The sequence below is a fragment of the Paroedura picta genome, chromosome 8 (genome assembly GCF_049243985.1).
Source record: "Paroedura picta isolate Pp20150507F chromosome 8, Ppicta_v3.0, whole genome shotgun sequence".
Lineage (NCBI taxonomy): Eukaryota > Metazoa > Chordata > Lepidosauria > Squamata > Gekkonidae > Paroedura > Paroedura picta.
This window is the reverse complement of record NC_135376.1, coordinates 80,918,847-80,931,114: the sequence shown is the minus strand read 5'-3', so window position 1 is coordinate 80,931,114 and position 12,268 is coordinate 80,918,847. Positions and strand designations below refer to the sequence as shown.

Sequence of the window (12,268 nt, the reverse complement as noted above, 5' to 3'; positions counted from 1 at the left end):
TCTACTCTCTTCCATTTTATCCTCACAACAACCCTGTGAGGTAGGTTAGGCTGAGCATTTCTGACTGGCACAAGGTTACCCAGCAAATTTGCCTAACAAGAGTGGGGATTTGAACTTTTATTTATTTCTTGATTTCAGTGGCACCTTGCCTTTTGCCCCAGTGAGGACCCAAAGCAGCTTACATTCTCTCCTCCACTTTATCCTCACAACAACCCTGTGAGGTAGGTTAGGCTGAGCACAAGGTTACCCAGCAACTGTCCCTAACAAGAGTGGGGATTTGAACTTGAGGCCTCCCAAATCCCAATCTGTCTCTCCCCAACGAAGTCTTTCTCAATCAGGGTTTCGTGAAACTCTGGGGGTTCTTGACAACCCTGGAAAGTTCCCCAAATAGGTGGGAGTTAACTGATGTTTTATATATTTTTAAAATTTATTGGATGATATGGCCTTATATGGACATGTCTACCCGCCCCCCTCCCAAAATGGCCAATGATGGGCCTGGAGGGGGGCAAGGGGAGGGACCCTGGGTAGGCATGTATACAGCCATGCTTCCCAACCATATTTTGCACGATCATGCCACTCCTGGAGTTTCTCGAAGAGTATTTCAGGGGTTTCTCAATGGTAAAAATGTTGAGAAAGGCTTCTCTTACGACTACACCATACTGGCTTTTTTGAAGGCAGGTGACTGATCTTTTTTGGCTTCCAAAACTCTGTAAAGGACCATGTACATCACTGGTCCTGCATAGAAAATCTGGAATTATTGGCACGTATCCTCCTGCTCCAGAGAGCAAAATCAGAAGCTTTCCTTGGACTTTCAGGAGACCCTCCAACCTGTGTGGCTCAATGTAGGAGGAGTAGGAGACATGCCATGATGATGGGAGTGATTATTGTGGTTGTAATGAGATGACCTTGGAAATATAGCATTCCCAAGCCAAACTGAACACCCCGACCATAGGCATGACTGTGAGTTGAGCCCACCTCTTGACACCTGTGCCGTGCAGTTTGGCCCTGACTGTGTGCCAGTTCCAAAAAACTGAGCCGGCACATGGTCCTCTCTCTGGACACACAGTTTGACGTCCCTAACTGAAGAGGAGGGCAGCGGAGACGCCTGCTGCCTATTTTGGAAGTCGACAGGTGCTGGTTTGTCCCCATCAGGTTGCAAGGGTAGCACTGAGGTGTGTCCGATGCTCTCGTGGTAATTTAGATGTCAGCGCTGCTAACACACCCATTCATCAAGCAACATAGATAAGCAGAGCGGACACCGCTATGATTTACAGCTCTGTGTAGGTGCAAGAGAACGAGACGCCACCAACATAATTCAGGTTTGTCGCAGCAGTGTGACTGTGAAGGTGTTCCAGTGTCATCGCTGGGACAAACATAATGGAGGGGCATGTAAGTCCTGTAGCTTAAGGGTCTCTGTGCAGAGGACTCCCTCGCATCTCCATATCCAGGGGTCCCAGACAGCAAGACCTCTGGGCGAGACCTTGGAGACCCCCAGCCAGTTACCAGTATTTGGCCCTGGGCCAGACGGACAGCAGGGCTGACTCAGGACCAGACAGCTCCAGAGGTCTAAGGGTGAACAGAGCCAAAGGTGGTATCAAGCACAGAATTGGCTTTGCAGTCACAGGACTTGCTGAACTGTGAACCTTCCCCCCCCTCCCAAGTGACCACAGCAACCGAGAATTCTGTCCTCCCTTTGAGTGTCTCTGGACATGAGCCCCCCCCCAAGCCCACTGGGAGGGGATGCTCAATGGGGCTGCATGCCTTCCAAAGAGAAGGAACAAGTATCAATAGCGGCAGAGTCAAAGAGCTGGCCGCTGCTTCTCGACGGTGAGAGGGCCAGCTATTAAAAATTCATCAACCCGTCTTTTGGCATTTTAATATTTCCCCAGTTTGACCTACTTACAGGGCCTGGCTGTGCCTGACATGCCTTGTCTTTGGAGACCTTGAGGAGAGACTGTCTCCCTCCCGCCACTTTGCTTTCCCTCCTGGGTTTATGAACATTTAAGATTTTTAGACAGGAGGTAGATCTGCAGCACTCTACCCTCAGTATCCAGTGAGTGGTCATATGTAAACGTATTAATATAGCCTTCCAATAGTGCTTCCTTTAAAATACTCACAACCACCAAGAGGCTGGTATCTATACAAACCCCCAAGGCTGAAATGGGTGTGCAATAGAACACCTTAAAGCAGGGGTAGTCAACCTGTGGTCCTCCAGATGTTCATGGACTACAATTCCCATGAGCCCCTGCCAGCAAATGCTGGCAGGGGCCCATGGGAATTGTAGTCCATGGACATCTGAAGGACCACAGGTTGACTACCCCTGCCTTAGAGGGTCATTTGTGCAATCTGCCACTGTTGTTATTGTTAGCCATTTCATTTGTGGAAGCTTTGCCATCTACCAAGAAGATCCACCATCATCAGTTTTCAGCCATTGAAGGACCACTTCTAAGTACCCCTTGTTCCATTGGGAGAATGGAAGCAAAGTCTTCTTTTCATGTGTTAATAATTTAACTCTGGCCAGATTGTGTCCTGACTCCCAGATTTGCCTAGTACTCCTCAAATGCACCAAACCAAAACCATTTGTTTGTAAGAAGTAGGAGCATCTTTGCAAACGCTTCTGCATAAAACAAGCCAAGTCACTGATTTAAAACACTCGCTCTTGCCATATGTTTCATTGTTTCTGATTTCTGTAAAAATCACTAGACTTAGAAAGCTAATCAAGATACTGCTGTGCACTGGTGTGTATTCCAGAGGGCTTGGAGAAGATAAGGCAGCATTTTTGTCAAGGAGGTTTCTCTAGAACTCTTGGGATGTGATTGCAAAACCATTTCCTTTCAGGGATATCCTAAGACTGAAATGCAGCTACCAAGTAAATGGCCCCATACTTACTCATGTCCGAGTTGTGTGTTAAGAACTTCGTAATCATCGTCTGTCTCTCCCTGCTGGTGTGAGGTTTCAGGAACCGAAGCTTGGTTCAGGGCCTCCTTGTGGAGAAACTCTCTTGGCCAGTGTTGCTCATGCCCAAAAGACGATGGAGTTTTAGTTGACAATTGGTGATCTTGTGTCCTGTGGCCAAGAGGTCTTGAGTATACAGAGTCTGACTGCACCAATCCAATCATTCCACAAAGGAGTAAAACCGTAGCTACCATTCTGCCTTCCTCTTTGCTGCTTATACCTCCCAGGACTTTCGAACTGTGTGACTCTTAGAATTCCCCTTACAGCATCCCTTCACTTAAAACTTGGAAGGAGGACCATGAACAAAGAACGGAAGCTGAATACTCAGCCCTCCCAGCTACGGTGGAAATGTCAGAGGCCCACCGACAATGTGGAGGGGGTTCCTGTGTGGGCCCAGAAGACCACAGTGGGAGAGCTGGGGGAGGAGGGGAGGGATTTGGTGAGAAGGTATATACTTTATTTAAAGGACTGCTCTGTGAACTTCTTGGCGGACAGGAACCAGGGCTTTTATCAGCGGCCTTCTTGCTGGGCTACAGGAAAAGGATGTTAGTTTTAGTAAGACGGTGAGGGAAAAGAAAGGAAAATATTGAGTGAGTCAGGGGGTTCTCAAGCCATATGTCACACTTACACTGCATGACTTGGACACACGGAATATGCTGACATCGGATTGTTAATGACAAAGGGCCTAACTTAGAAGGCAGATCATTTTTCCTGAGCATGTGGCTGAATCAAGCGTGCTCTGAAGGTCTGCGCTTCTCAAACGCGCCTAAGCTGAATTTGGACTGGTACCATGGTATGCAGAGTGAGGCAGCGTTGACCACCTTCCTGCTGATTTCTTGACCTGAAACAATTCAGGGGTATTTTGCCTTACCCTTGAGGCAGAATGTGTTGTGCAACAATAGGGCAAATAGGGCCCCCGGAGCTGTTCCAGTTTGGAGAAATGGTCAGTGGGGAGTAGAGTCTAAAACAGCAGTAGTCAACCTGTGGTCCTCCAGATGTTCATGGACTACAATTCCCATGAGCCCCTGCCAGCAAACGCTGGCAGGGGCTCATGGGAATTGTAGTCCATGAACATCGGGAGGACCACAGGTTGGACTACGCCTGGTCTAAAACAGTGTTTCCCCACCTTTTTGAGCCTGTGGACACATTTGGAATTCTGACATGGCATGGCAGGTGCAGCCACAAAATGGGCACTACAGTGTACTTTCAGTCACACAGTCCAGATCCTTGTGCTGGAGGCGGGCAACCTTAGCGCATGTGCAGTGAGCCCTTGCACACATGAGAAAGGAGATGACAGCTTCAATCTTTTAGTTAACCACCCTGTACCACTGCAATCAGCATTTAACAAAGTTAAGAACTGTTACAGATTTGTGTATGTTTGGTTTGTGTTTCGCTTGTGCCCGCATGTTGTCGTTGGCTGATCTCGCAACAAATGAAATAACGATGAGTTGGAAGTGGGTGCGTTATCCCAGTTCATACGGAACGGTGACTGCAAGCATTAGGAGAATTACAGATAAAGCGCAGTTCTGTTATGTATGGCTGGTAGGCATCTGGTAGTGTGATTGTAGGATTGGCAAATCCCTAACACTCCTGTCCCTCATCCTTGCTCAATGGAGTGGCAGGGGAGGGCACATGGAGGGAATGATGTCGATCAGTTTGGTAATAAAGGTCCAGAAGTGGCACCACAGTGCTGAGTGACTCTCTTGGAATTTCCCACTCTCTCTGTTTATTACCATCAAGACTGCAAAAATTCCTAGAGCATCGTTGGACATGGTGACATGGCCAAGTTGTGCGACACTCCCCTTCCCCATGCCCCACCCTGAAAACTCCTGCTAAATTATGCATGCCCCTGGCAAAACTATGATTTTATTTCCTAAGAAGAGGGTTACGTTAAATGTTAGCCCAGATTGTAACATCTGCAAAGGACATGTATGGAGGCCCAGTTGGTGTGTCTAATGTGAGGGAGAAAAGCCTTCATACAGTTATGACTTTGGAAACCGCTAACAGCATGCCCAGACAGTGGTTCACTTCATGGTATGTGGCATGAGAACAGGGTGGCCAGCTCAGTGGTGGGAAATACCTGGAGACTTTGAGGGTAGAGACTAGAGTCGTGCACTTTGGCACAGTTCGACCACCGCAGCGATCACCAAAGCCCAAGGTGGCCAGCACCATGGTGCAAAGAGGATGGGTGGTAGCAGCGCACCAGCCAGTGGCCGCATTCAAACACAGAGCTCTGTGCTTGCATGCAGCCACTGGCTGGCACATCACCGCTCCTCTTCTCCATGCCACAGCACTGGCCTCCTACACACCACTTTGGGCTTCAGTGATCGCTGAGGTGTCCAAACCATGCCGAATCGTACAACCCTAGTGGAGACTGAGGAGGGGACTTCAGTGGGATATAACGCCATGGAGTCTATAGGCCAGGGATTCCAGACCAGGATTCCAGGGAAGCCTGGGGTTTCAGGAGATTTCAGCAGAGGTTATGCAGCCTTTCCCAGAAGTTCTGATGGCTGCTGACATCACTGGAGCCCACTTCCCCTCTACAGCAGGGGTTGTCAACCTGTGGTCCTCCAGATGTTCGTGGACGACAATTCCCATGAGCCCCTGCCAGCATTTGCTGGCAGGGGCTCATGGGAATTGTCGTCCACGAACATCTGAAGGACCACAGGTTGACAGCCCCTGATCTATAGGCCTAGTCTCTTTCTCCACAATAGAAAAATGGTAAATGGCCGATCGGTTGATTGGCTACTTCCCACATCTTTCTTCTCTGAAGGGGCGTGTCACCACTTCCAGGGGTCCCTGAAGCCTGAAAAATATTTCAAGAGTTCCTCCGCAGACTGCTATAGGCTCTGGGGTGGGGAAGGACTCCAGTGGGCCAGAATGCCCTAGAGGCCACCGTTCCAAAGGATCCATTTCCTCAAGAGGCACTGATCAGGTGTAATCCCAGGAGATCTCCGGCCCACAACACGGGTCGATGGCATGAGGATTGTTGAACCACCAAGCACTCCAAACTTCAATCAAACGATGAAGAAGTCCTATACCCTTTGGGGTGAGTCTCCCAGGGCAATTCCATCACAAGGCCTTCATCTCAGATTCTTAAGGGAAGGTTAACTTCACCAGCCATCCAGCCTCAAGTTCCTCCTGTCCTTAGTGCCCTCTTCATGCAAAAGGAGGAGCAAAGAATCCAGCCAGGACACTTTTGCCTAACGGAAGGACCATTTGTATCTCCACCTGCATCATTTTTCACCAGGACTCTGGTTGAGAAATGATGATAGACTGGCTAGCCGGTAGACTCAGCTCCTGTTGTGTTTACTGGGTAAGTGATTTATGGGCCATTGTTCACTTTACTGCAGTATTTTCAATTTTCTTTAACAGTTCGGCCTTTCTGTTAACGCCTCCAGTATGTGTCGTTCTGAAAAGTCGCCAGGCAAAAATGTCTCATCAGTGACGGATGATTTATTTTGCTCCTCAGGAAACATAAGAAAAGAGGCCGGGCCTTCCTTATAATCGCTGCGCTTCTGCTGGGAACCGACATACAGATTGCTGTTTGCCTTGTTAATTTTTATTTGATGCCACAGCTCTTGCGGATAGAAGATTCAGACAATGAGGCTACAACTAAAATGAGACTGGGCAGCTGCTGCCCAATCAGCTGCCACGGAAGCCGGTGCCATCCAATCAGCAGCCACAAGTCAGCCTGCCTCCGCTACCTATCTCTGTGCCATGAAGAGCACTGCAACTAGTGATGGGGGGTACTATGGGGCTTTTTGCATGCCTTCAAAATCGCACAATGGTTGCCAATTGGAAACGCTATTGATTTGCCATAACGCACGACGTCGTAGACAATCTGCCACACACCTGAAACCAATCTGCAAAAAGCACTTCCTTGTAGCGCTTTCAGGGGAATCCCAAAAAGTGGATTCACCCTCCGGAAAGCGCTACACTCTTGCAACCAATCTGCAACACTAGCGAAAAAGACCTGTGCGTTAACATTGTTGCGGTTTCTTCAAAGTCCCTCCTCCTGAGCTTGTCCTCCAAACTTCCGGCGAAGCGATCGCCATTTTTTTTTCTCCGAGCGAGCGGGGATAAACGCACCAGCGAGCCTCTTTCTGTTTAGAGGCTTCCCTGGCTTCAGTCCTTCACCTTTAGTCACTAAGCACAAACCACAGAAAAGCCCGTTTGCTGAAATAAAGTCCCTTTATTTTTTACACATTAATTCAGCCGAAAATCGGGCCCGTGAGAGGGGGGGGGATTTTTTTTTTTCACTCGAGGCAGCGTGGCAACGATCATACGATCAAACGACAGCTCACATTAGGCAGCTGGATGGGTCTCTCCGTTGCAACGAATCTACACAGATTTGTTACAATGGGTCTGTTTTTTTTTTTTTAAAAAAACCTTTCTTAAAGGGAAAGGGGCTGTTTGGGAGCATGCTAACGGCTGCCCATTGGCTGCTTGACGGCCAGGGGCGGGATGAGCTTGGCAATAGCGCTTCCTTTCTAGCGATTTCTGCCGAGACCGGAAGCTGTGGGAAACGCTACAAAACGCAACTGGATTCCACTACAAAGGCAGGTATGCATAACGACGAATTCCACTATTTTAAATGGCCATTTTTCATTCAGTGACCAATTTGCAACAAAGATCCCGGTGCGTAAAGCCCCTATCAATTCACTTCCAATTTACGGCAAAAGTGGAGTGATTTCAAGGCAAGAGACACGCAGAGATGGTTTGCCCTTACCTCCCTCTGCATTGCAACCCTGGACTTCTTTGTGGTCTCTCATCCACGTACTAACCAGGGCTGACTTTGCTTAACTTTCAAGAGCTGACAAGAAGGAGCTAGCCAAGGCCATCTCAGTCAAGACTGAAATTACCTTTGCAGAATTCCCAAGTATCTGTGGGGACAGGCAGAAAGTGAGTGGATCCACAACTTGTGTATTCCTAGCAGTGCAATTGTGTTGAGGCATCTGAGACACTTGAACCCGAGCCACCATCTTAAGGAGGAAAGCCCCATGTTATTTTTCTAAAAATCAATGGATATTTGATGGCTTTTTCCTACTCAGCCTTAAGACGGCAGCTGTCAACATGACGCCTGCACTGAATAACAGAATGGGAAAACAAGCCAAGGCCGATGGTGCAAAATCAGGGCCATTCCGCATTCATCCAAAATAGCACAATGGTTACTAATTGAAATCGCTACAGTTTTGCCATTATGCACAACGTCGTTGACAATCTGCAACACTCCTGAAACCGATCTGTAAAAACCGCTTCGTTGTAGCGCTTTCAGGGAAATCCCAAAAAGTGGATTCACCCTCCGGAAAGCGCTACACTCCTGCAACCAATCTGCAACACTAGCGGGAAAGTTCTGTGCGTTACCATTGTTGCGGTTTCTGCAAAGTCCCTCCCCCTGGCTCTCTCCTCTGATCTTCCGGCGAAGCGATCGCCATTTTTTTTTTCTCCGAGCGAGTGGAGATCAACGCACCAGCGAGCCTTCGTTTACCCAGCGAGGCTTCCCTGGCTGCAGCCCCTCCGTTTAAAGTCACCAAGCACAAGCATCGCAGAGGCCCGTTTGCTGGTTTATTTTCACTTTATTTTTCACACTGTTTTCGGCAGAAAATCGCGCCCGTGGGGGGGGATTTTTTTTTTCACTCGGGGGGAGCGTGGCAATGATGAAACGGCAGCTCAAACACCACCTGCTAGCTGGATGGGTCTCTCCGTTGCAATGAATCAATGCATATTTGTTGCAACGGGTGTGTGTGTGTGTGTGTGTGTGTGTTTTTTTAAACCTTCCTTAAAGGGAAAGGGGCTGTTTGGGAGCATGATAACGGCCGCCCATTGGCTGCTTGATGGCCAGGGGTGGGACACAGCTTAGCAATAGCGCTTCCTGGCTAGCGATTTTTCCAGAGACCGGAACCCTGTGGGAAACGATAGAAACGCAACTGTATTCCACTACAAAGGCATGTATGCGTTACGCCGAATTCCAGTATTTAAAATGGCGATTTTCTGTTCAGCAAACAATTTGCTACATGGATCCCGGTGCGGAATGGCTCTCAGTAAAATTATTTTATTACTCAGTTTTTAAAAAAAAAACTTCCAAAAAATCCCAACATGTTCTCCAACAATTCATCAAAAAGAGTAAATAGTACTTTTAGATGAATCGTTGGAGGACAAATAGATGCCCCTGAAGAAGCTGTTTTTGGGGTGAAACACAATGGAATATTTTTGGCAGTTAAAAAAAAACGCTGAGTAAGAAACTAATTTTACCTATTTTGCACCATCAGCCTTGGCCTTGTTTTTTCCATATGTTGTGATGGGTGTAGCTCTTTAGTTCCTTGTTCCTGGATAAAAGAAATCTGAATATAGCTTTTGCCACAAAATTTCAATTAAGATTCGCTGAGGGAATACTGTGGGTTGGCTGACCCTGAAGTCAAGTCACCATGGAAGCTCCCAAAGAAATGGGAAGCTAATTTGGAGGTCCCCCTTCAGAATTCTGAAGGAGCTCAGCAGTAGTTTTGGCTCATGATGTCGTTCCTCCAAGTGGTTTCACATATATATGGCTTGTTGCTTGTTTTCATATAAAGAGCAAATGGAATAGACATGGGGAAGGGGAGGGGCCTCATGGAAAAAGCCGTGTCTCCGGTAATACCTTTCTTTACTACACGAGGATACCCAGAAGTAGTTTTCTTACAAAGAGCTCTACCCCCACCTTTGAATATCATGGGTTGGATTTTACTAAAAAAAGGAATTTTGGGATGTGGAGAAAGTCTTCTTTGGTTCCAACTTCTTGCTGTAGCCCAAAATGCTCCCTGAAATCCTATTGGTGGGGGACATGAGACCCCCTTCCAGGAACAGCATGAAAGGCAAGTGGAAGTACTGCCAAATGAGGGAGAATCCTTGGAAATTGTTCCCACTTCCGTCAATGGAAATCTCTATGAAATCTAACCACGCTTGGTCCCAGACCACTTTATAGGTCAAAATCAGCACTTTGGATCATGCCCAGAAAAAGCTCTTTTAACACTGCCAAGATATGTTGATTCCTGTTTGTTTTGCAGCTGAATTTTGGATCGCTGAATATTTTCCCCAAAGACATCCCAGATGGCCATTTTTTCAGCTGGAGCTCAACCCCAGAATCTGTTATCCAGTATCAACATCCAACCTTGAAATATGAAGTACTAATGTACTAATGTATTTGCATTCAAATCCTGTAACAAATACCCGGCAATCTTTGCCATTTGCTTTGCGCCTGTTCTCTGTAGCTGAACAGCAATATGGAATACAATCTCCTTTCACTACTGCTGGTCTCCCTCCAGGGAAACATAATACATTCTCCTCCAGCAGTTCTAAAGGCCAAGTGGCTTTCACAGCCTGGACAAAGGGCTCCCTTTGGGTCCTGAGTTTTAGCTGGGGGCCAGGCTCTGAGATCACCAACCAGACATCTTGAAAGCCCAGACTTTCATATCACACACAAGCGGAGTATTTATCCATCCTCCCCTGCAAATCATGAGCCCTACAGGAAAATCAGCCTTTGCACACTTGCCATGTCGTTTTCGTTTACCAAAGATACATATAGGATCGACAGGACTTTCAGGTGCAAGCCACTTTTCCGGATTTTCTCCTGTCCATATTAAGTGTAGGTGACATCTTGGCCATTTCCGCATGGAAGATCAAATTACGGGATGTTTCCTACCCGCAATTGCGGGATACTAAATTGTGCTATTTCACCCCTCCACACTCTGCCACCACGTCTCGCCTTTCCCCCTCCTCACTAATGGCAAAAAAAAAAAACCCACAAGAAAGAGCAACGTGCTCTTTTACTCACCAGTCCTCAGCCTGTCAGTCAGTGCAGACAGCCAATCAGAGGTTTGTGGGTCTAGCGCAATTTAAAAAAAATTGAAATCTATGTATGGCAATGCATACTCATTCCTATGGATATGCATTGCCACAGAAGGTAAAGCACCAAAAAAAAAAAAATCCAAACACGTCCAGCCAGCGTAGAGCACAGTGATGGAGGCAGGTTCCCACCCCTGCAGTAGTTCAGCCACCATTAAGGTTCTCTCTTGTGGTCATAAGTAACCTCCGCCACCCAAGCTGCCACCGCCGCCCTCACCTCACTGTCAAAATGCCTCCTTCCCTTCCTCCTCTCATGGGTCACCCCCCCCGTACCTTCTGGTCCTCTTCTCCACCCCCCACCCCACTGGTCTGCCCACCTGCCATTCAGCCCTTCCTTTCCCCACTTGCCTTGGACTCCTGCTTTCCCTGTCTCCCCTGAGCACTTCTTATACCGTTGCTCCAGCAGCTGCAGTGAGGCTTTCTCCCTCCCTGAGCACTTCTTATACAGCTGCCACCATGACATCCCTGCTGTGACGCTGCTGGTTACAGTGAGGCCCTATCTCAGTGGTCCAGCAAAGGCATAGCAGCGTAAGAAGTGCTCGGGGAGGGATAGGGCTGGAGGCCAAGGCGAGTGGGGTACAGAAGGGCTGAGGGGCAGGGGGGGGACAAGCAGGGGGGGAGAAGAGCAGGAGGGATGGAGGTTTGGCGGCTTAGGATCACTGGAGAGAACTTTACAGATGGTGGTTAAACCACTGCAGGGGGTGGGAATCTGCCTCCATTGCCATACTGTAATTTTTTGTGTGCTGTATCTTGCGTGGCAACACTATGCATTGCCATGTGGAGGATTCATTTTTTTAAAAAAACTAGCTGGGCAAGAAATGGAGAGGGGAGGGCGGGTGCAAGGGCAGGACAACGCTCAAGAGACTGTTGCACATTCCCCCCTCCATACGGTCTTTTCCCTGGTTGATCACTGCTTGCTCACCGGTGGCTCTCATATTTTAGGGTGGTAAATCCACTTTGCTGGATTTACTGCATCGCAAATTAAAAATGGTGGAATCACCAGCCGCCTACTGGACAGTCTTGGGATGTTGCCGTTTTCATTTGGAGGAGGCTGAATATGCGGCCAACCTGTCCCACCCTGTGCTGTGGGCTCCCGGTGCCCCTTTCTTTTACAAATCCCAGGCCTGAAGTCCAGTTCAGTAGCTGTGGCAAGCTTTGGCTCCGGCTGTAAGAGGAGTTTTCCTCATGGTTGCCGAGAAAAGGGGAGCAGCTGACTTTCCGCACTTCCAAGCCTTCGTGGCCTTTCCCTTTGCAGCTGCCACCACCACAGCCTTCGACATCTCGGCTTTAAAAAAAAAATCCCCATTTGCTGAAGCCGGGTTGCTAAAGTCTCCTTCTCTGTGTCTGAGAGCGTCCTGCGAACGTCCTTGAGAGTGCACTGCAGTGCATCTTTACAGGCTACCGTCTGGATGCTTTCCAAAAAGACTCTCAC

General features: G+C 48.2%; 1 protein-coding gene across 3 annotated transcripts in view; it reads right to left on the bottom strand.

Moving 5' to 3' along the window:
- MMRN2 (multimerin 2) overlaps window positions 1-3,296 on the bottom strand; it is a 34,462-nt gene extending 31,166 nt beyond the window's left edge. For 2 of the 3 annotated variants that reach the window (XM_077350588.1, XM_077350590.1), the window contains exon 1: window positions 2,890-3,296. In XM_077350588.1, coding sequence (XP_077206703.1) covers window positions 2,890-3,149 — 260 coding nt within the window. In that variant the 5' untranslated portion in view covers window positions 3,150-3,296. The remainder of the gene's footprint in view (window positions 1-2,889) is intronic. The other variant, XM_077350587.1, reaches the window with a different exon arrangement.
- Window positions 3,297-12,268: the final 8,972 nt, after the last annotated feature.